The sequence below is a fragment of the Coregonus lavaretus genome, assembly GCF_964263955.1.
Source record: "Coregonus lavaretus genome assembly, chromosome: 13".
Lineage (NCBI taxonomy): Eukaryota > Metazoa > Chordata > Actinopteri > Salmoniformes > Salmonidae > Coregonus > Coregonus lavaretus.
Window position 1 is genome coordinate 39,160,775 of NC_140000.1, and position 24,903 is coordinate 39,185,677.

A 24,903-nucleotide genomic window follows, 5' to 3' on the forward strand; every position below is an offset into this window, starting at 1 on the left:
TCTCTTTCTCTTAACGTTCCTGCTTCTCGCTGTCTCTCTCTCTTTCTCTCTCTCTCTCTTTCTGTCTTCTGCAAATCCTCTGTTTGGACGTGAGGTAAAGGAGAGGAGAGTTGGAGTGAGGGGTAGAAGAGGAGATGATCAGTATGTTGAGCATTTAAAATATGAATTTACTTTGTCACTGGTAATGTCTAAGTCATGAATTCTCTTTCTCTTCCAACACTAGACTAAACCCTAGCTCCAGTCACAGGGACATATTCTCCCTCTGATGAGATCTTAAGAGTCGGGTTTATGCTGTCTTTACTGGTGTTGAATGTGATGAAGAATGCTCATACCATGGTTTAATGCTTGGCTCAAGATCACTGTTGTCACTATCTGTATATTTTGGCCTATTGATTATCGTCTGTCTTGGCGGATAGGCGCTTTATTTTTTAAGGGAAAGCGAGAAGATGTTGGAGAAGAGTTGTGGCTGTGAGTTGGAGCTTGTTCATTAATGCAGTGGAGTTTTATGTGTGTGCGTCAGGCGAAATAGGAGCAGATGATGGTTTATGGCTGGAGATGTACAGCACATTATCATAGTCAACGTGTGTCAGTCAGTGCGCCCATGTATATGTGTAAGCATTTATGAAGGCATTATGTTTGTGCATACATTTGTGTGCCTATGTGTGTGTGAGAGAGCGTGTTTGTGTCTGTACAGCGTGTGTGTGTGTGTGTGTGTGTGTGTGTGTGTGTGTGTGTGTGTGTGTGTGTGTGTGTGTGTGTGTGTGTGTGTGTGTGTGTGTGTGTGTGTGTGTGTGTGTGTGTGTGTGTGTGTTTGTGTGCATGTACATCTGTGAATGGGAGTAGTACCCTGGGCATGTTCTCTCATCTTGTCAGCAGGATCCTGACATGTTCAGGATGTGTGTGATAAATGAATACTGTGTTCATCTCATGCCTTTATGCTAATATATTCATCACCATCTGAATCAAAACGTGTGGTGTTTTTTTTTGTAATTATTATAAAATACTTTCCCTTTTTAATAATGTATTTGATTTTCATCTTTATAAAGTGGGGAAAGTGCCCTGTGTTGAACAGAAAGAGAAATGGAAAGGCTCGGTGCTGTGAAGACAGAGAAAGAAATAGACAGAGCGAGAGGAAGAGAGAGAGAAATAGAGAGTTGTCAGAGAGAGAGAGAGTTGTCAGAGAGAGAGAGAGAGAGAGGGGGGGGGGGCGGGGGTGATTGAATTTGCAATCCTAATTGACGTTTAATTGAGAAGCTTGTTCGAATCATTAGGTCGTCTGTCAGCCATGTTGCCATCAATCACTACTTAAGGTGACATATTGTTCCCTACAGATAAATCACAGCATTTAGCATATTACCATACTGGCATTAGCCTGTCAATCCACTCAGACTATTGGATCTCTGCATGTGCAGTGTTTTTCTATATGTGTGTGTGTGAGTGATTTATGTCCTGATATGGGTGTGGGTGTGTAGGTAATCTATGTCTTGTAAAAAATATGCAGCATTGGTGTTTTTCAGTGCATGATGTTGATAAAGGTGAGGTAACCTTGTCTTAAGTGACATCACCTTCTCTGAGACCTGGAAGGGGAAGCGTCTCAGAGAAGGAGTCCTGCTGATCTATGATCTAAATGGCAGAACTGATCCTAGATCAGCACGCCTACTCTGAATTTGGCCCTGAAGTAAGTCAATCCTGTCCTGTACTGTTTGCTTCGTGGTACTGATGGTTGCTTTTGCAGTGAAGAGTGTTTTATTTTATTGTATTTTATATATATATATATTTTTAGGGGGTAGATCAGCTTTAATATTGCAGATAGATTGTAACTTCCATCAATGTAATTGTCTGCATCACTTCCAATCCCCCATATGTTTTTTTATTTTTTTCTCTCTCGCATATATATATATATATATATATATATATATATATATATATACATACATGCACATACATACATATACGCATATACATATATATATACATACATATCCTTTAAAAATATAAATATTTCCCTTTATTACTTTCCAACCCCACAATCCTTTCCCTAATTGAAGTAAACTAGTGAACAACAATGCTTAGGCCTCTACTTCATGCTTATACATACTATATACATTTTATGGACACAGTCAATAATTATATTTTGTTTGTTTTTACTCCTGAACTTCCTCCGATCATTTTCATGATGTCCATCTGGTATGCTTCTATATGCCATATCTTTCTAACTGTGCTCTTTCACAAAAGCTCACAATATATAACCTATATACTTATTATGGACACAGCATGTCTTACACTAGTTATCTTGTTGTTATTAGTCGTAGTTGCAATTTGTAAGTCGCTCTGGATAAGAGCGTCTGCTAAATGACGAAAATGTAAATGTAAATGTAGTTATTAGTCCCATCCTTCAGCTCCATTCAACACCTCCCATCTATCTCTTAACACCATCCATATTGGATTTCTATTTGCCATATATTTTTCAACTGTACTGTAATGTTTTACAAAAGTTCTGAACCTTTCTATTCTCATTGTTTCTACAGTTTGTGAATTGAAAATAAACATTTTTGCTAAAAGTATTATTTTATTATTGATCGATTGACTATGACTTTTCAGATCACCCAGTAGTGCTATCTGCAGGGTCAGCTCCATGCAAATATTGCAATCCTTCAGCCATTCCTGGACCTGTGTCCAGAAACAAGGTACAAATGGACAGTACCAAAACAATTGATCTAATGATTCTGTCCCTTCACAGCCAAATCTGCAGAGCTGGGAAGATTGTATCCCCCATACAAATAACATTATATTGGTAGCAAAAATGTATATAATCAATTAAATTGAAAAATTCAAAGTTTTGAATCCGGCGTCGTTTTGCGTATCAGTTCATAAACACTATGTCATGGAATCGGTACGTCAAAAATCTCTTCCCAACTATTTTGCAATCTATATGGGAAGGCTGTCAATCTTTTGGTCCTTAAATGAAACTGGTAAACTTTTTTATTTATCACAATTTTCTTTAACCAATTATGTTCTTTAATGCAAGGCCGACAGACAAGTTCCTTACTTTTTCCTCCTTCCACTTTCCTCTTCCATTTTTGCCGTAATTCTGCAATTATTTGGTTGTCATTTTGGGTAAAGCAGATATTTCCATATGTTTTTGTTAGCTGCATGTGCGACATAACTCCACCATTCCTACCGATAATATCATTTACGAAGATTATACCTTTTTTAAACATTTTCTCAAAAAATTATGTTTTTTATCAGTTAGTATATTTGAGTTTAACCACAATATTTGTTGCAATATTTGTTCTGTCATTTCTGGAGGAATAAATTGAAATTGCAACCAACTTTCTATGGCTTGTTTTAGAAATAGTGATAATTGGGAGATTATTTCCTTTTCAAATACCTGAAAGTGAGGAGTTGTAATCTGAATAAAGGGAAAAAGTCCCTTCTTGAACATTGGGTGAGACAATCTTACTAGTTTGCTAGAGAACCAGTTCGGATTTAAGTATAATTGTTGTATGACTGAAGCTTTTAGTGATAGGTCTAATGCTTTAATATTTAATAATTTCTGTCCTCCGAATACGTATTCATTATATAAATAGGCCCGTTTAATTTTGTCTGGCTTGCCGTTCCAAATAAAATGGAATATTTTTTTCTCATATAATTTCAAAAACTGATCGCTAGTCGTAGGCAAGACCATAAGCAAATAGGTAAACTGGGATAATACTAAAGAGTTAATCAGGGTGATTTTTCCACAAATTGACAGGTATTTACCTTTCCATGGTAGCAAGATCTTATCTATTTTTGCTAACTTTCTATTAAAATGTATTGGAGTGAGATCAATTATTTCATTTGGGATATGTATTCCGAGTATATCCACATCACCATCAGACCATTTTATTTGTAAACTACAAGGTAATGTAAAAATTGTATTTTTTAGTGATTCAATACGTAATATAGTACATTTATCATAATTTGGTTGTAATCCAGAGTGGTTCGAAAATGTATCTAGATCCTCTATGAAGCTGTGGAGGGATTCAAGTTGTGGATTTTAAAGAAAACATGAATCATCAGCGTACAATGACACCTTTGTTTTTAAGCCCTGGATTTACAATCCCTTGATATTATTTTCGGATCTGATTTTAATAGCTAACATCTCGATGGCAATAATAAACAGATATGCCGATAGTGGACAACCTTGTTTCACTCCTCTTGACAGTTTAAAACTTTCTGAGAAATAGCCATTATTTACTATTTTACACCTAGGGTTACTATACATGATTTTAACCCAATTTATAAGAGATTGTCCAAAATTGAAATGCTCCAGGCATTTATATATGAACCCCAGTCATACTTTATCAAATGCCTTTTCGAAGTCTGCTATCAATAGTAGGCCTGGTTTCCCACATTTTCCATAGTGTTCTATTGTTTCCAGTACTTGCCTTATATTATCTCCAATGTATCGCCCATGTAAAAAACCTGTCTGATTAGAAGGAATAATCAAATCAAATCAAATCAAATTTTATTGGTCACATGCGCCGAATACAACAGGTGCAGACATTACAGTGAAATGCTTACTTACAGCCCTTAACCAACAGTGCATTTATTTTTAACAAAAAAAAGTAAAAATAAAACAACAACAAAAAAAGTGTTGAGAAAAAAAAGAGCAGAAGTAAAATAAAGTGACAGTAGGGAGGCTATATATATAGGGGGGTACCGTTGCAGAGTCAATGTGCGGGGGCACCGGCTAGTTGAGGTAGTTGAGGTAATATGTACATGTACACTGCACATGCAGAGATCCAATGTCCAACAATACCTTTTTAATTCTATGCGCTATACATTTTGCTAGAATTTTTGCATTACAACACTGAAGTGTAAGGGGCCGGCAATTTTTTTAATGGACTGGATCTTTATATTTTCCACTTGTATCCTGTTTCAGTAATAATTAAATCAGACCTTCTTCTTGAGTGTCTGATAATCTACCATTTACATAGGAGTGATTAAAACATGCTAATAACGGTCCTCTGAGTATATCAAAAAAGGTTTGGTATACCTTGACTGGTATGCCATCCAACCCTGGAGTTTTCCCGGACTTAAAGTCTTTAATTGCATCCAGAAGTTCCTCCTCTGTAATTTCACATTCACACGAGTCTTTCTGTATGGCTGTTCATTTTACATTATCAATAGAGAATACATCTTTACAATTTGCTTCAGTTAGAGGAGATGGAGGCGACTGAAACAAAAACATATGCTTAAAGTACTTTGTTTCCTCCTTCAAAATATAATTTGGTGAATCATGGGTTACTCCGTCATTTGTAACCAGTTTCAAGAAATTATTTTTGGTACCATTCCTATGTTGAAGATTAAAAAATAATTTGGTGCATTTTTCCCCATATTCCATCCAGTTTGCTTAATTTTTTATAATATATAATATATTTATTTTTGTTTTTCCTCTAATTTATTCTGAGCCTCTATGTTACAGTTTTCATTGATATCTATCTGTTCTGTTATAACTTCTATTTCCTTTGTTAGTGTGGACTCTTTTGACCTAAATTGCTTTTGTTTTCGAGATGAGTACTGAATTGAAATGGTCTCTAAAGGCACATTTAAAGGTGTCCCATACAATAAGGGGATTTGCTGTACCTATGTTATGTCGGAAAAAATCAGTTACAAATTCCTCTGTCCTAGTTAAAAACAAGTTATCATCCAATAGGCTTTGATTAAATTTCCAATATCCTCGCCCATGTGGAAATTCAGTAAGAGTAATGTATATGCCAATTATATGATGGTCTGACCGCATTCTGTCCCCTATCAACACTTTTTAAACTTTTGGTGCCAATGAGAATGACATAAGAAAGAAGTCAAGACGACTAGCTTGATTGAGTCTCCGCCATGTATATCTCACTAGATCAGGATATTTAAGCCTCCATATATCTACTAGTTCTAATGTATCCATGACATTCACGATTTCCTTAAGAGCATGAGGGTGATTGTATGTAGTGTGATTTCCTTTACGGTCCATTGAGCTATTTAAAATGGTATTATAATCTCCCACCATAATAATAGAGTCTTGAATTGCTTGCAAGGTCAATCATTTATTATATATATTTTCAAAGAAGTGTGGATCATCATTATTTGGTCCTTAAAGGTTAATGAGCCATATTTGTTTATGGTCCAATAACATATTTAAAATAATCCATCTACCTTGCGTATCTGTTTGGACAATTTGCACATTCGGATCGAAATTACTGTTAATTAATGTCATCACCCCTTTTGAGTTTCTTAGCCATGGGAGAATTATATTTGCCCCCCCCCCCCCCCCCCCCCCCCCCCATTCCTTTTTCCACGCAACTTCATCTAGAATTGTTGAATGGGTTTCCTGTAAACAATAGATATTATATTCCTTCTCTTTGAGCCATGTAAATATTGTTCTTCTTTTGTTATTATCTGCTAAGCCATTACAATTATAACTGGCTATACTTATTTCACCACATACCATAATGAGATACAAGTTTCAAATCTATTTGTCATTATATATGTTTGTAAATTTACCAATAGAAAATACCATAGTGATTGAGTGTCCATATAGCTATACCATGATATTTGCAATGTTACTAAATAACCCTCCAATTGTTCTCCACTAATTCCCCCTCTAAAACCCCTCCCCATCCCAAGTTGGGCCGTCATCCCAGTGATCAGCATACCACCCCTGTCCCCCCGGATCCCTATGCCCCCGAGGGGCCAGGACCCATCCATCGAAAACATCACATAGTGCCACCCACAAAACAGATGCAGGTCAACCACCAAAAGCATTTCCAATGCTCTCACCTCAATATATTTATATAGCTATTTAAAAAATATATATTCAAATATCTTGCATATCTTATTCTCCATCATTATCAATTAATGTGCGTAATAATGTCGGCAGTTCATGCGTAGGATTTTAACCTATAACCCGAATTGCCATTGTATTACATTACATTTTTAACAAGCAACTACCACTTCAACAAACAACCACTGTGATTCAACCCAATACCCAACAGATGCGGGACACAAACTCACACAAACACTCACACACTCAACCCCCCCCCCCACAACCAGCCACAAGATCAGATGCTCAATGGTTGGTTGATACATCCCAGAGCCAACTCAAGAAAGGACCTGACTTACGAATGCATATACAGTTACAGCCGTTTGAGGAAGCATGCAAGATTGAGCAAAAGTGAACAACAATGTGAGATTTGATTAATCTATTTAATCTATGTTAAGTCCTAGGTGATGGAGATCAGATCCACCCTCTTCACCTGAGACACAAACACTCTGGTCCCCCGTTGTAACCATTTTCCCAAGCATCTCTGTGCAGTCATACCTTTGATTATTTTGTGCCACTTGGGCCACAATAGTAAGCCCCCTCTCTGATTGTCCGAGTGTGACCCCCTCCCCATGGGATACTGCAGCCAGTGTTGCCAGCACTGCCACTACCTGGGTGGGGGTACCCCACCGGAATCCCCACCGGCTAGGTACAAGGTCGTCAAGGTTCTCATTAGCAGCTTTGAGAATTTCCTTGTATATTATGCTCCCCCATCGGGGGCTCTGGCTTTGTAGGACCAACCCTGCCAGGCAGGCTCAGAATCTTGAGGGGGCGGTGCTGCTCAAGTAGGTCTCTGACCGCATTTATTTCTCTGTTTAGGCTGCATATAGGCAATTCACAGCAGGTCCATAAAACAGATGGGAACTTCTCTTTGGTGTATGGGTCGCTCAGGTGGGTGTCCAGGATATAGGGTTGGGGATCGTTCCATCATGATAGGACAATAAAAAAATAGATTAGATGTATATTATATTTAAAAATGTATATCCTTCATCTACACAAAATTGAAAGCTCTCTCTCACAACCCCTGCTCATAGACACCCGTTGGTTCTGGGATATGCAACCATTTCCCCTCTCACTCACTTAACGCCAGACTTTTCCAAACACAAAACCGCAGACCACATGGCTGATTGCGGAGGATAAGGGCCGAGCGCGCAAGCGCACGTGCGCGCCTGCATCCCACACCTGCCGCAAGGGGGAAAGGACGCCAGGGAGAACACAGGACCAACCACAACAACCGTCCGCCAAAACAAATTAGTTGTATTTGAAGATGTATTATTATGCTTGTTATCTTTTCTTGTTATATCGTCTTATCCTTTTATAAAATACTATACATGTTCTTTAATATTACAATCCCTATCATGGCTAGTATTGGGTGTTCCATTATTCGACTCCTCTATTAGAACTTTCAGAATAGCCATGGAACATTTGGTTGTCAATATACAGTTTATCAACAACGAGTGCAACACGTTTCCCTTTTAATCTATTTTCCTTGAAGATTGGGTACAGAACTTTGCGCCTTTCTGCAATCTCCCTCGGAAACTGATCATTCATGCCTATTTTCATGCCAGCAAGTCTTTTACCTAGGCTTTTAACCATTGCTTTATCCTTAAAAAAAGCACATTTGGCAACGATTGGATGCTCGTATTTCTGTCCTCTTTGTCCGAAACGGTGTACACGTTCGAGTTGGATTTTATCGACAGCCTCGAGTGGGATTTGAAGCACTGTATGAAAGAAGTCCTTCACAATATTCTCAGTTACTTCTCCCTCTTTTTCCTGAATACCCGTAAGTACTAGATTTTCTCTCATTGATCTAGTTTGGATGTCTAGTAAGGCTTCTCTCAGAAGGTTTTAAGTTCCCTAACGTCCGTTTCCATCTTAGTGACTGTCACTTTTAATTTTTTGGTTTCTTTCTCCATTATCGCAGCTTTTTTCGTCACTCATTTCAAGACTAGCTTTCAACTCCTTTACATCCTTACTGACCAACTCTAGTATGCCCATTTTGTCATTTATCGACATCAACAGGTCACTTTCCACACTTACCAGACCCAGTGGTGAAAAGCATATATCATCTGTATCTGTCGACGAGTCGCGTTTTCTCTTGGAGATTGGTTCTCCTCGTTTATCTTCCAACATGTTTGAGTGTTGCGTGTTGTTGTAATATTTGTCGATATATTTCTCTAGCCTTATGATTTGTTTTATGTTATTATACAGATTTAATTGTATTAACTGCGAATATATTAAATGCTAATATTTAGTCTAACTTACTGATTTTGAATATTATGTTTTTAGGTGATTTGTACCGCTGTCTATTCAATACGCCATCTTGTCTATGCGCGCGCAATGCTTGCAGTGAAGAGTGTTGGTGGCAGCATTGTATTGAATACAGGTTGAGCTGCTTCACTTATAAAGACATCACCTTTGATTGGTTGCTGATGACAGACCAGATAGATTGTTTGGATGCATGTCTTTTCTATATGGACCCACATCTCACAGCACTGCAGGTCTGAGACTCCCTGCTTGGTGGTGTGATAGCCACAGGTTTGCAGAGTTAAAGGGATGCTTCAGGATTTTGGCAATGAAGCCATTTATCTACTTCCCCAGGGTCAGATAAACTTGTGGATACCATTGTTATGTCTCTGCGTCCAGTTTGAAGGAAGTAGCATTAGCACAATGACTGGAATGACTAGCACAATGGTAACTGCTAGCTTGCTGTTTAAGTGTGTGTGCGTGACTGTGTGCACGCTTCTTTGTGTGTGTGTGTGTGTGTGTGTGTGTGTGTGTGTGTGTGAATGTGTGTAAGAGAACAAATATCTGCCTCTACAGCCAGGCTTATTATTACACAGTCACAATGAGCTATGCAAATTCTCCCTGCCTTCCGCCTGTGTTCTCCCAGATTATTAAAGCACAGCAGAACGGGCAAATTTAATTTAGCAGGGCTGAGGCTGCCAACGTCTGAGCTGACAGTGATTGTGATGGGAAAGGGGATGGCTGCAGTGTGTGTGAGAGAGAGAGAGATAGAGAGAGAGTGTGTGGATGTGTGTGTATGTACGTGTGTGCATGCGTGCATACGTGTGTATGACAGGGTTGGATCTCCTGTGTGTCACATGGCTGGTTCAGACAGGGACAGACAGAGCATAAACATGACAACTGCTGCACCTCACATTGCCAGCCAGTCAGCTAGGGAGGGAATAAACTGTAATGATGCAATTGAAGGAAATATAACAGCATTGTTTTCTGTAATGACAGTAGCTGCACCAACCCTCCTCTGTCAGCCAGTAGAGGGAATGCAGAAGGTATCTAGTCCTCCATGCCTGCGTCTGAAATGTCACCCTATTCCGTTTATATAGTGCACTACTTTTGACCAGAGACCTAAGGTACACTATATAGGGAATAGGATGCACCCCATGTAGTCTTATCTGGGGACTGAGTTGAGATGGATGCCATTTTCTTTATGAGGAGCTCAACAGGGTGATTATATGGTTGGCTGGACCGTAAGCCTGCTGTGTGTGTGTGTGTGTGTGTGTGTGTGTGTGTGTGTATGTGTATGTGTGTGTGTGTGTGTGACTGTAGGGTTTATGCTGTGTGTCTGGGGCTTAGTAGTGATACAGTAGCTATCTCTCCAGTGTGTCAAGTCAATGCCAGGATGGGATTCAGATTGAGTCGGATGGCTCAGCGCCTGTCCCCAGTGTTTGTTCACTGGCCTGGGTTATGTCAGAGGACTGCTTCTTTATTCATGTTATAAGCTCAAGGCACTGGGAGCTCTCTTTGATAGGATAAGCTCACAGAGCCTATTTGGGATAAGATGAGTCAGTCCCCCATTAGTCAGTGCCTATGACTGGTGGGATTACCTAGTGAAGGAGTGGATTGCTCCGGACCTTGTGGGCAGCATTACTTCTGTCGATTGGATTGGCTTTTAATTATTGGGACTGATTTCTATGATGTCTCCCACAAAGTCCTTCTTAGTTGTTTGGTGTCTTGTGAAGTCAGCCTCCATCCCCTGTTATTGTAGCTCGGTCCGTATCCTTCACAGGGAATAACCAGGTGTGTGCGTGTGTGTGTGTGTGTGTGTGCGTGTCCGTCCTGCTCCTACTAATGCATCACCTTCACGTGAGACTTGCCTGCTGTGTGGATGTCAGGGTTGAGTGTAGAGGTAGCGTAGAATCACACGCAGGACACACAGAGGTTTCGAACAGACGTCTTTAGTGAAGTCCAAAGAACAAGTCAACCACGGCAACAGGCAACAGGCGAACTTTACGCACAAAGGTAAAGTACAAAAAATAAAGGCGCACAAAGTGCGGGACTCTCTCTAACAAAATATTACAGAGAGAACAGAACAACGAACTAACACAACACGTGACATCGAACAATTACACACAACACCTGACCAAACTCAAGAGAACTAAATAGGACGCATAATGAATACTAACAAGGAACAGGTGTAACAAAACAGACAAAACCAATCAAACATAGAAACATAGAACGGTGGCAGCTAGTACTCCGGAGACGACGACCGCCGAAGCCTGCTCGAACAAGGAGAAGGAGCAGCCTCGGCCGAAACCGTGACAGTACCCCCCCCCCTTGACGCGCGGATCCAGCCGTGCGCCGACCCCGGCCTCGGGGACGACCAGGAAGACGCGGAGCAGGGCGCGTGGGATGACCACGATGGAACTCGGTCAGAAGAAACGGGTCTAGGATGTCCCTCCTCGGCACCCAGCACCGCTCCTCCGGGCCGTACCCCTCCCACTCCACGAGATATTGGAGACCCCCCATCCGGCGTCTCGAATCTAGGATGGACCGAACAGTGTACGCCGGAGCCCCATCGATGTCCAACGGGGGCGGAGGAGTCTCTTCTATCTCATAGACCTGGAGTGGACCAGCTACCACCGGCCTGAGGAGAGACACATGGAACAAGGGGTTAATATTCTTGTAATCAATGGGCAGTTGTAACCTGTAACACACCTCGTTCAATCTCCTCAGGACCTTAAAAGGCCCCACAAACCGCCGACCCAGCTTCCGGCAGGGCAGGCGGAGGGGCAGGTTTCTGGTCGAGAGCCAGACTCGATCTCCAGGTGCGTACACTGGCCCCTCACTGCGGTGGAGATCGGCGCTCGTCTTATGTCGACGGATGGCTCGCTGCAGATGGATGTGTGCAGCGTTCCACGTCTCCTCCGAGCACCACACCCACTCATCCACCGCAGGGGCCTCGATCTGGCTCTCATGCCAAGGTGCCAGAACCGGCTGGTACCCTAACACACACTGGAAAGGGGTTAGTTTAGTGGAGGAGTGGCGGAGAGAGTTCTGTGCCATCTCGGCCCAGGGAACATATCTCGCCCACTCCTCCGGCCGGCCCTGGCAATACGACCTCAGAAACCTACCCACATCCTGGTTGACACGTTCGACCTGCCCATTACTCTCCGGGTGGTTACCCGAGGTAAGGCTCACCGAAACCCCCAACCGTTCCATAAACGCTCTCCAGACTCTGGAGGTAAACTGGGGGCCTCGATCAGACACTATATCCTCGGGTACCCCGTAATGCTGGAAGACGTGGGTAAATAGAGCCTCAGCGGTCTGTAGGGCAGTAGGAAGACCCGGCATGGGAAGGAGACGACAGGCCTTCGAGAACCGATCCATAATGACCAGGATGGTGGTATTCCCCTGTGAGGGGGGAAGGTCTGTAACAAAATCCACCGAGAGGTGAGACCAGGGTCGTTGTGGAACGGGCAGGGGTTGTAACTTACCCCTGGGCAAGTGTCTGGGCGCCTTACACTGGGCACACACCGAGCAGGAGGAGACATAAATCCTCACATCCCTGGCTAACGTTGGCCACCAGTACTTTGTGCTAAGGCAGTGCACTGTCCGGCCAATACCTGGATGCCCAGAGGAGGGTGAAATGTGAGCCCAATAAATGAGTTGATCCCGGACCTCGAGCGGGACGTACGTCCGACCCACCGGACACTGTGGAGGGCTAGGGTCGGTGCGTAACGCCCGCTCGATCTCCGTATCGACCTCCCATACCACCGGTGCCACCAGACAAGACTTAGGTAGTATGGGAGTGGGCTCGACGGACCTCTCCTCCGTGTCATACCGCCGAGACAGGGCATCTGCCTTCCCGTTCTGGGACCCAGGGATGTAAGTGATCTTAAACACGAACCGGGCTAGAAACATAGTCCACCGAGCCTGGCGAGGATTCAGTCTCCTAGCTGCCCGAATGTATTCCAGGTTACGGTGGTCAGTCAAAATGAGAAAAGGGTGTTGAGCCCCCTCAAGCCAATGCCTCCACACCTTTAGGGCTTGTACCACGGCTAACAGCTCCCTGTCCCCTACGTCATAATTACGCTCCGCCGGACTGAGCTTTTTCGAATAAAAAGCACAGGGGTGGAGTTTAGGTGGTGTGCCGGACCATTGCTAGAGAACGGCCCCGATACCGGCTTCAGACGCGTCCACCTCCACTTGGAATGGTAAAGCGGGATCCGGGTGCGCCAGCACCGGAGCCGAGGTAAACAGGTCCTTCAGTCTCCCAAAAGCCCTGTCCGCCTCAGCTGACCACCGCAAGCGCACCGGACCCCCCTTCAGAAGGGACGTTATGGGAGCTGCCACCTGTCCAAAACCCCGGATAAACCTCCGGTAGTAATTCGCAAAACCCAAGAACTGCTGCACCTCTTTAACCGTGGTTGGGGTTTGCCAATTACGCACGGCTGACACACGGTCAACCTCCATCTTCACCCCTGACGCAGACAACTGATATCCCAAAAAGGAGACCGACTCCTGGAAGAACAGACATTTCTCTGCCTTGACATACAGGTCATGCTCCAACAGCCTCCTCAACACTCGGCGCACCAGGGCTACATGCTCGGCTCGGGTAGAACTGTACACCAGAATATCGTCTATGTACACTACTACTCCCTGCCCCTGCATGTCCCGGAAAATCTCATCTACAAAGGATTGGAAGACTGATGGAGCATTCATTAACCCGTATGGCATAACGAGATACTCGTAATGACTGGAGGTAGTACGAAATGCTGTCTTCCATTCATCGCCCTCTCTAATGCGCACCAAGTTATATGCGCTCCTGAGGTCCAATTTTGTGAAGAACCGCGCACCGTGTAATGACTCCGTCATAGTCGCAATCAGAGGGAGTGGATAACTATATTTCACAGTAATCTGATTGAGACCGCGGTAATCAATACACGGGCGCAAACCTCCATCCTTTTTCTTCAAAAAAAAGAAGCTCGAGGACACGGGTGAAGTGGAGGGCCGTATGTATCCCTGTCTCAGAGACTCGGCAATGTATGTCTCCATCGCCCTCTTCTCCTCTTGTGACAAAGGATACACATGGCTCCGCGGGAGCGCAGCTCCTGCCTGGAGGTCTATCGCACAATCCCCCTGTCTATGAGGCGGCAATCGCGCCGCTCTCGTCTTGCTAAACACAAGTGCCAAATCCTCATACTCGGGGGGAATGTGCATTGCGGGCATTTGGTTCGGACTCTCCACCGAGGTCGCCCCTACGGAAACACCCAGACATAGCCCCTCACACTGGGCAGACCACCCCTTAAGAGCCCTCTCTCGCCACGAAATAGTAGGATCATGTGTAATCAACCAGGGAAGCCCCAGCACCACCGGATACGCAGGAGAGTCGATCAGATAGAGCTGAATCGTCTCCTCATGACCCCCCTGCGTCTCCATCCTAAGTGGCACTGTGACCTCCCTAATCAACCGGATCCTAACTGACGGCTATCTAGGGCATGTACAGGGAAAGGATTATTTACCGGAAGGAGAGGGATCCCTAACTCTACACAGAATTTGCGATCTACAAAATTCCCAGCTGCGCCTGAATCTACTAGCGCCTTATGCTGGGAACGAGGTGCAACCTGTGGAAAACAAACAGGTATGGTTATGTGTACGACAGAAAGCTCTGGGTAAGTGGGGCGCCTACTCACCTGGGAGGACTCCCCAATGTGTGGCCTGCCTTCTCTTCCACCATGAGACACTCCCCAGCACCTAGCCGCGGTGTGCCCTCCACGGCCACAGTTGGTGCAGGGGACGGCCCCCCTTGGGCTCCTTCTCCTCCGTTCTCTAGCGCCAGCACCTCCGAGCTCCATAGGGCTCGGCTCGGAGGTGCTGGAGGGTGGAATGGGCGACCCCCACCCGGGACGCCCGCGGGTGGCGAGCAGGGTGTCCAGCCGAATGGCCATGTCAACCAATTGGTCAAACGAAAGCGTGGTATCCCTGCACGCCAACTCTCTACGGACGTCCTCCCGGAGGCTGCAGCGGAAGTGATCTATGAGAGCCCGCTCATTCCACCCTGCATCTGCCGCTAGAGTCCGGAACTCCAGTGCAAAACCCTGCGCGCTCCTCATCCCCTGCCGGAGGTAGAATAGACGCTCCCCCGCCGTCTTCCCCTCTGGTGGATGGTCAAACACTGCACGGAAGCGGCGGGGGGACTCCGCATAGGTGATAGTTGCGGCGTCTATTCTCCTCCATTCGGCGTTGGCCCACTCCAACGCCTTGCCGGTGAGACAGGAGATGAGGGCGGAAACGCTCTCGTGTCCCGAGGGCGCCGGGTGTACGGTGGCGAGGTAGAGTTCAACTTGCAACAGGAACCCCTGACACCCAGCAGCGGTGCCGTCGTACGCCCTCGGGAGCGAGAGCCGAATCCCACTGGGTTCCGTAAGTTGGACAGGCGGGCTGACCGATGGTGATGGTGTGGTAGGTGGGGGTGTGGGTACCCCGCTGGTCTCCCATCGATGGAGGGTGTTCATAACTCTGTCCAGAGCGTGCCCGATTTGGTTAATCCTGTCCTCCTGTCCACGAAGGCGCTCCTCGATGATCTCCGTGGGTGCGGTTGCTCCTGCTGATTCCATTGTAATGGTGTGTAATTATGTCAGGGTTGTATGGTATCTGAAGATTATGTCTTTGTTAAATGTTTTTCATGAAGAAATAGAATGTTGTTTATGGTAGTATCAAGAGGGAATGTTTTAGGTGTAATACCACATATCACAGACAGGAGGTGGGTTGTAGACAGGGGAGACTGGTGATTGGCCAGAAGAGGGGGCATCAGTGTTTATAAATAGGGGTTAAACGATGAGACGTTAGAGCAGACATTAGAATTGGAGGACACTGCTCTCCGGGTGTCATGTCACCTGTTACTCATGCTGAAGCTTGTGATCTGAATAAACCTTATGATCAATGTTCAGTATGAGCAGACTCCCTTTTGTTCATCAGCAAGGACGACCAACATTCATCATATACGACAGTTGAGTGTAGAGGTAGCGTAGAATCACACGCGGGACACACAGAGGTTTCGAACAGACGTCTTTAGTGAAGTCCAAAGAACAAGTCAACCACGGCAACAGGCAACAGGCGAACTTTACGCACAAAGGTAAAGTACAAAAAATAAAGGCGCACAAAGTGCGGGACTCTCTCTAACAAAATATTACAGAGAGAACAGAACAACGAACTAACACAACACGTGACATCGAACAATTACACACAACACCTGACCAAACTCAAGAGAACTAAATAGGACGCATAATGAACACTACCAAGGAACAGGTGTAACAAAACAGACAAAACCAATCAAACATAGAAACATAGAACGGTGGCAGCTAGTACTCCGGAGACGACAACCGCCGAAGCCTGCCCGAACAAGGAGAAGGAGCAGCCTCGGCCGAAACCGTGACAGTGGAAGCTAGCCCGGGCATGTTTTTTATTTACAATTTTTTAGTTTTTCTTTCCCTGAAGGCTTGTAGTGAGTAAAAAGCTGAGTAAAAAGCTGAAAGAATTCAATACAAATTAGTTGCTTCTGAAAATCAACCCTTTTTCCATTTTCTGTTGCAGTTCCACTTTAATAACTTTGATGAAAATGGTAGAAAGGCATCATAATCAATTAGGAGTTTGTGCTTTCGCCTCTTTATTAGCTAATTATGCTAATGATGCTATCAGTTACATAAGCACATATTCAACTGCATTAGAAAGAAAGTGAGTGTGCACTTGTGTGCTCGCGTGTGTCAGTGTGTGTGTGTGTGTGTGTGTGTTAGTTTGTGTGTGTCACTGTGTGTGTGCTCAACTGAATAAAACAACATGCCCAGTACCGACAGATGTTTGTGTTTGTGTGAAAGCAGTGGGACCAAGGTCAGTGTTTTTTTCACGAAAATGCCATTATAATGTAATGTTATACATTTTGCATCTTTGCCAAATAGACACTTGGATATTTCCCTCCACAGTGTAGCTGACTGTCCGTCTGTCTCTCTCCACTCTCCCAGGTCTGGAGAAGGTTGGTCGGGACTCAAGCTACGAGCAGGAGGGGAAGGTGCAGTTTGTGATGGATGCTGTGTATGCTATGGCCCATGCCCTACACCGAATGCACCGGGAACTCTGCTATGGATACCCAGGCCTGTGCCCAAAGATGGCCAACATCGACGGCAAGGAACTACTCAGCCACATCAGAGCTGTCAACTTTAATGGTGAGTGGAGCAAGGATGCACACACACACACACACGCACACTCTCACACACACACACACACACACACACACACACACACACACACACACACACACACACACACACACACACACACACACACTGCTCAGCCACATACACAACATCAACTTCAACTTCGAGTCACACACCACTCCCTCATCATACCCACCCTATCCATGACTCCTTTTTCTTTCTCCCCCTCCAATCAAAGGACATCTTGAACATTCATTAAGCTTTGATTACAGGGTTACTGTAATTCATGAGGTAGTTAGTGAAATGATTTACGTTTTGCCCCATCTTGTTTCCCCCTAGTGTCCTCCATGAGCCATGATCCATCCTCTCTGAGAGCAGTCCTCCCACAGAGTGCGTAGGGTTACACATGCTATTCCCTCTCAGTGATAGTTCCCTTTACTGGCTCTCAGTGAAAGGGATAATACTACTAATACTAATACTACTGCTCTCTTCATATTTCTCAACTAATTATCCTAACTTATCCTGCTTCCTTCACCTGCTAATGGCCATACTCCATTAATCTATTCTGTACATTATTATGTGTACATAATATTCTATATGTTATGTAGTTCAGCTTTTTAACTAGTGGTGCCATGGAATATCCATCCACTTCTCCTAACATAGTTTACAACGCTTTGTGCTTGCTGCAGATGGTAAGCAACTTGGAGCTTGACTTGAGACTCAGTAATACTTTAAACTTGTTTTCATGAGTGTTGTGCTTATTTGACTGTTTTGTCCCTCTCGGCCTCCGAAGAGCATAAGTGGGCAAAAACAATTGATACATCTCCCACTAAATAACATTAGACAGTTCATTTGAATATGTACTTTCTGCTTCTTTTTGTTATGGTTATATTTATTTATCTCGCCGCATATTCGTTTGTTATGTTCCATTCAACTCCTGTGATTTGCATAATTTGTGTTGATCGATCAGCGAGTCTTGCCTGTATTAGAAATACTGCATGATAATTCCTCTCTAAAATGAAAAATTAGCCCACAAGGCAGTTTTAAGACTGTAAGAACATTAGGTAATAAATGTATTCATACAGTGGCAGTGTCGTCCACTCACAAACACTGAACAACACTTTACACTCCAGTGGCTTAAGCAAAATTCACATGGCATTGTAAATACTGTATCATCCATAGCTAGTACAGCACCTGCAACTTATCGCCGAGGGTTTGGACCTCTTGGCAGTGATAGCTAAGGTATTGGGCTGATAAACACAAGGTTGCAGGTTCAAGTCCTACTATGGCCATTCTAGCCCTGTTGAATCCTAAAGACACTGGTCACATAGTACTTCACCACCATTTAAGACAGTAACCTCCCTTAATAGAGCAAAATGTCACTGCCCACTTGATTGAGATGAATGTAGAAGGGCATGAAGCAGAGAGCAGGCCTGACAAACTACACTTTACCAGACTACTTACTAGAGATCAGTAAATCTTCTGTCTTTTGACTGCTGCTGGTTTTTCAATGCCGAGAGGCACAAGATAAATTGCCGTAGGGCTGTTGATGTTGTTTACATCTAGTATCTAGTCTTCTACAGGCCTGGGAATACTTGACGTGATGCTTTCAAGCTGACTACACGGAGAAGCAACATGTTGTGTTGGTATCGATTTCTGCCCCTCTGGAGTTCAACAGGAGGTTAATAATAATGACGCCAGAGGAGTGAATGTGTTTTCTGCTGGGGACTGATGTTGATGATGTTGTAGACTTATGTTGTATTGTGTTCTTCAGCTACAGGCTCTTATAGTACATCATGTCTGGCATAGCAAGGTTAGGGCTGTTATTGGATAAAGTTACAGACTGTGTGTGTGTGTGTGTGTGTGTGCGTTCGTGAGCGAGCTAGCGAGCAAGAGACGGCAAGACAAGAGAGTTTAAGTCAGTGTATGTCAGTAGAGAACACTTCTATTCCTTGTTGTAGTTTAGTATACAGCTCATCTGCACCCGTTAGGAGGGCATTGAGTCGGACCATCCACAGTGCCCTTGACATGGCCGCAGCAGGGACCAGGGATCCATACCAATCAAGTGCAACTTAGAGGAGCTGTGCTGAGCTGATAGGCCCAATCCCCCTGCTTACCGACACAGGTGGAAAATCAATCCAGCGCCTTTTGTCTTGACGGAGAGGAAGAGCCTAATTCAGTAGTGAGGTTTCAGAACGATCTAGGGAAAACACACACCAGGTGTGGAGATATCTCATGCAGACACATACACACACACACACACACACACACACACACACACACACACACACACACACACACACACACACACACACACATACACACACACACACACTGGCCGGTGCACTTATTAACGATCTTTCCCCATGGAACCCTGCCAGAGGATCTAACCTTTCTCAGCAGCATGAGATTGGACACTTGGATGACCCCTCCACTGACCCCCAGTGTGTGTGTGTGTGTGTGCGTGTGTGTGTGTGTGTGTATATCTCTCCTTCCCTACAGTGTTCAGGTGTTATCGATGTGCTCTCTGACTCTGACAGAAACTCATGCTGATGGAGAGAGCACATTCCTAGCTCTATCCCTCCCTTCCTCCCTCTCCTCCCCTCTGTCTCTCTTTCCCATTCCCTCTCTCTCCTTTATCTTCTCATTATCTCTCATTCTCCCTCTATTTTCTCTCTCCTTTTCTCCCCTACTTCTCTCTCTCCATCTGTCTCTCCCTCCCTCCATCTCTCCACTTCTCCCCTCTCCCTCCATATCTCTCTTGTTTTCCCTCTCATACACACACGCAGATGGTGGTGCATTGCAGATCCAGGGGAAGAAAGACAATAAGGAACAGTGCCTGTAGCAGCAATCACACGCTACACCGTGCAGACTGCATCTGATACCTCTTCTTCTGTTCTGTTCAGCTTGAGTCTCCACACCCTCTATTGTCTCCACAGTGGTCTAAAGGACATTCTGGTTGTGCCCCAAATGGCACATTCCTATTCCCTATATAGTGCATTCCCTATAAAGTAGTGCACTATTTAGGGAATAGGGTGTCATTTAGGACGTATGCTTTGTCTCATGTCAATCACTGACTTATTAAGCAGCCCACTTCAGACGTTGTGTTATCACTTGATTCTGTCTAGAGGCCACTAGATGAGTTTGCATAGTTTTATTCATATGTCTAGGCATGCTGCAGATATTTCCTATTTTCTTTGACCAAAAACATGATACTTCAGATTTGGCTCAATGTTGATGATGTTTTCCCTGTTTTTGTTGCTCTTTTCCGTTTCTCTCTCTTTTTCATCCTGGTCCATCATCAGTCATCACCATGGAGGGATTGACTCAGAATGCAAGCAAGATATCAAACAGACTACTGTCTCTTTCATCATCTCAACTCATCTAGTTATTTTATCTAGAATGTCCTGTTCTGTTGTTGCCTACCAACAACATTGGTGACAACACTCTGTAAAGTAACACATTTAGGGACTGTTATTGGCAGAGAAAATCTTATTTCAGTTGCTGTTGGGCTATTGTGACTCCGTTTTCAATGAGCAGCTGAAGTAAATGTAGAAAAATTGCCACAACAAGTCTTTGTAGACTTTGTAGGACAGATATCAAAAGACATCTTTATGTCTTAATCAGTCTCTCATAGGAAATAACGCACATCGGCAACCCTGTAGCTTTTGAGGACCAGTGTGTCCCACCACTTCTGCTCTGATGAATATGATAATCTAGGGCAACGTCCCAAATGACACAATATTCCCTATGTAGTGCCCCTACAGGCCCTGGTCAAAAGTAGTGCACTATATAGGGAATAGGGTTCAATTTGGGATGCAACCTAGTAGTCCACTTTATATGCTGCCTCCAGAGTGTGTTACAGGAAGCCACACATGTCCCAGGTCTGCTCCTGGACAGGGACATTACACATGTCCAATGCAACCAACGTGCCAACACAGAGTGACACATAGGGCTCTATTTCCGGCTAGCGTTACCGCGGCGCTAGTGTCAAATGCACGTTAGTTTGCAATTTCGTCATATTAAAATTGCCACACTGGCATTTTCCAGCACCAACGCCAGGTTCGGCAATTTACATGTCTTATATCAGCTAGCTTGCTCTGAAATGGGCGGGGTGGAAATATTTTAGGTGTGTCCTTAAAAACATGATCCAAAGTGCTAATTTCAGGCAGTGCTGATAGGGATATTTAAGACCAACCAACAGCTGGTTTTAGCAGTAACGCAGTTGGTTATGGCATGAATTTAGACAGCGGAAACGCAGCCTATCCAGCTATGATGCACACTGCCCATATGCGCATGGAACAAGAGTAGCCTTATGTGCTTTTGGTGCCTGAATACTTCGTATTTAGAAACCAAAAAAGCATGTTTTTCCCCATTTCGATTTATTTGATTAAAAATCAAGCATAGCCTCCCCTCCTCTCAATTAAGTCTTTTTTTTGTCTGCCCAATGCAATCGTGAAGTAGTCAATAAAGGGTTTGGCTCCTGAGACCGCTTGGAAATGAATCTTAATCACCAAAGCTTTATTAAAATAGCAAGTTTGAGAGGAGTAAAACAGTGAGCTGACATTCCCTTTTTATCTATGCGTTGTGTGTAAAACCCCCTCCATGATGTAAGCTACGTATCCATATCCATCATGAAACGAGAGATGAGAACCTCGGTGAATACCGGTGAACCTCGTATTTAGAAGTTATCTCTCCTGTAAAAATGGCTTATTTTCTGTTTCATATGTTCAAAACCCAAGCCCTCCCTTAGGCCTACTATAACGAAGGCTGGTTCAACAGCAATGAGTGTTTTTTTTATCCTGCCGATTTTATTATATCATTTAATTTACATTTGCTTATTAGAATTATTCACCTTCCTGGTTTTATGGTGACAACGTCCGTGGCGCGCTTGCAATGCAACTTCTGATGTGTGAATGCGATCTGCTCTGTAAAATGGTTCCGATTATGTTCATAAAACATAGGCCTATTTGGGAGAGTATAACGGTGAGTAGACATTCTAACTTTCTATTTATTGGATCTTTGTCCAGCTACTGTCAAAAGTTTGGATGTGCGTAAAACCCTCCATAATCTGCGTTGTTTTAATATTATATGCCCACGGGGAGAAATTATGGTGTCTGTAAATTTGACAATTTAAAACATGTTGTTTAATTTGATTTAGAATTTGATTAAAATTATTAGTTCTCTGTTTAGGCCTCAAATCAAATCAAATCAAATCAAATTTTATTGGCCACATGCGCCGAATACAACAGGTGCAGACATTACAGTGAAATGCTTACTTACAGCCCTTAACCAACAGTGCATTTATTTTTAACAAAAAAGTAAAAATAAAACAACAACAAAAAAAGTGTTGAGAAAAAAAGAGCAGAAGTAAAATAAAATAACAGTAGGGAGGCTATATATACATGTGCGGGGGTACCGGCTAGTTGAGGTAGTTGAAGTAATATGTACATGTGGGTAGAGTTAAAGTGACTATGCATAAATAATTAACAGAGTAGCAGCAGCGTAAAAGGATGGGGTGGGGGGGGGGGGGGGGCAGTGCAAATGGATTACAGAAACGAATTGATTTGACTATAATTGACTATAACTTATTGACTATAATGCAATTTATATTACCATAATGCAATTTACAGTAGGCCCCTATATCAGTGTAAATGCTATTGAAGCTACAGTATGCAATTAGAACAATGTGGACTGCAAATGGGTTCAAGTTAATAATATGCCATTTAGCAGACGCTTTTATCCAAAGCGACTTACAGTCATGCGTGCATAATTTTTTTTTTGTGTATGGGTGGTCCCGGGGATCGAACCCACTACCTTGGCGTTACAAGCGCCGTGCTCTACCAGCTGAGCTACAGAGGACCACAGTTAATGTATTTAGCGAAGATAGGTCTACATTTTATTTCGTTTCTGTAATCCATTTAATAAACTATAATAGACTAACATTGGAATTGGAATTGATTCCAAGGCAATACATAAAAGACAGTAAAAACACAACTTGAAACAACGACATATTTTGCCATGGAGCACGTTCTGATTGGCCAGTTAGGGGCCAAGCCTCAACACACCCACAACTTGTTTACTCATCAAAAACCAGCAGGTCTGCCAATAATTGTGATAGTGAAAATAGCCAAAATATTTCTGACACACCCCTGAACCAATAGCGCTACCACCTGCGATTAGATTTACCATTGTGCTAGGTTTGTTTAAATAGAGCCCAGTGGTGTGACATGATATACAGTGAGGGAAAAAAGTATTTGATCCCCTGCTGATTTTGTACGTTTGCCCACTGACAAAGAAATGATCAGTCTATAATTTTAATGGTAGGTTTATTTAAACAGTGAGAGACAGAATAACAACAAAAAAATCCTGAAAAACGCATGTCAAAAATGTTATAAATTGATTTGCATTTTAATGAGGGAAATAAGTATTTGACCCCTCTGCAAAACATGACTTAGTACTTGGTGGCAAAACCCTTGTTGGCAATCACAGAGGTCAGACGTTTCTTGTAGTTGGCCACCAGGTTTGCACATATCTCAGGAGGGATTTTGTCCCACTCCTCTTTGCAGATCTTCTCCAAGTCATTAAGGTTTCGAGGCTGACGTTTTGCAACTCAAACATTCAGCTCCCTCCACAGATTTTCTATGGGATTAAGGTCTGGAGACTGGCTAGGCCACTCCCTTAATGTGCTTCTTCTTGAGCCACTCCTTTGTTGCTTGGCCGTGTGTTTTGGGTCATTGTCATGCTGGAATACCCATCCACGACCCATTTTCAATGCCCTGGCTGAGGGAAGGAGATTCTCACCCAAGATTTGACGGTACATGGCCCCATCCATCGTCCCTTTGATGCGGTGAAGTTGTCCTGTCCCCTTAGCAGAAAAACACCCCCAAAGCATAAGGTTTCCACCTCCAGGTTTGACGGTAGGGATGGTGTTCTTGGGGTCATAGGCAGCATTCCTCCTCCTCCAAACACGGCGAGTTGAGTTGATGCCAAAGAGCTCGATTTTGGTCTCATTTGACCACAACACTTTCACCCAGGCCTCCTCTGAATCATTCAGATGTTCATTGGCAAACTTCAGACGGCCTTGTATATGTGCTTTCTTGAGCAGGGGGACCTTGCGGGCACTGCAGGATTTCAGTCCTTCACGGCGTAGTGTGTTACCAATTATTTTCTTGGTGACTATGGTCCCAGCTGCCTTGAGATCATTGACAAGATCCTCCCGTGTAGTTCTGGGCTGATTCCTCACCGTTCTTGTGATCATTGCAACTCCACGAGGTGAGATCTTGCATGGAGCCCCAGGCCGAGGGAGATTGACAGTTCTTTTGTGTTTCTTCCATTTGCGAATAATCGCACCAACTGTTGTCACCTTCTCACCAAGCTGCTTGGCGATGGTCTTGTAGCCCATTCCAGCCTTGGGTAGGTCTACAATCTTGTCCCTGACATCCTTGGAGAGCTCTTTGGTCTTGGCCATGGTGGAGAGTTTGGAATCTGATTGATTGATTGCTTCTGTGGACAGGTGTCTTTTATACAGGTAACAAACTGAGATTAAGAGCACTCCCTTTAAGATTGTGCTCCTAATCTCAGCTCGTT

The 24,903-nt window shown here is 43.7% G+C and overlaps 1 protein-coding gene across 1 annotated transcript in view; it reads left to right on the forward strand.

The window, feature by feature from the left end:
* The window catches only part of LOC311140033 (metabotropic glutamate receptor 8-like), a gene marked incomplete at its 5' end in the record, with an annotated part of 79,541 nt that overhangs the window by 9,005 nt on the left and 45,633 nt on the right, over nt 1-24,903 (forward strand). Inside the window, 2 exons of the mRNA XM_084175003.1 lie at nt 17,122-17,322; nt 17,653-17,703. Of these exons, the coding sequence (XP_084031129.1) occupies nt 17,122-17,322; nt 17,653-17,703 (252 nt within the window). The remainder of the gene's footprint in view (nt 1-17,121; nt 17,323-17,652; nt 17,704-24,903) is intronic.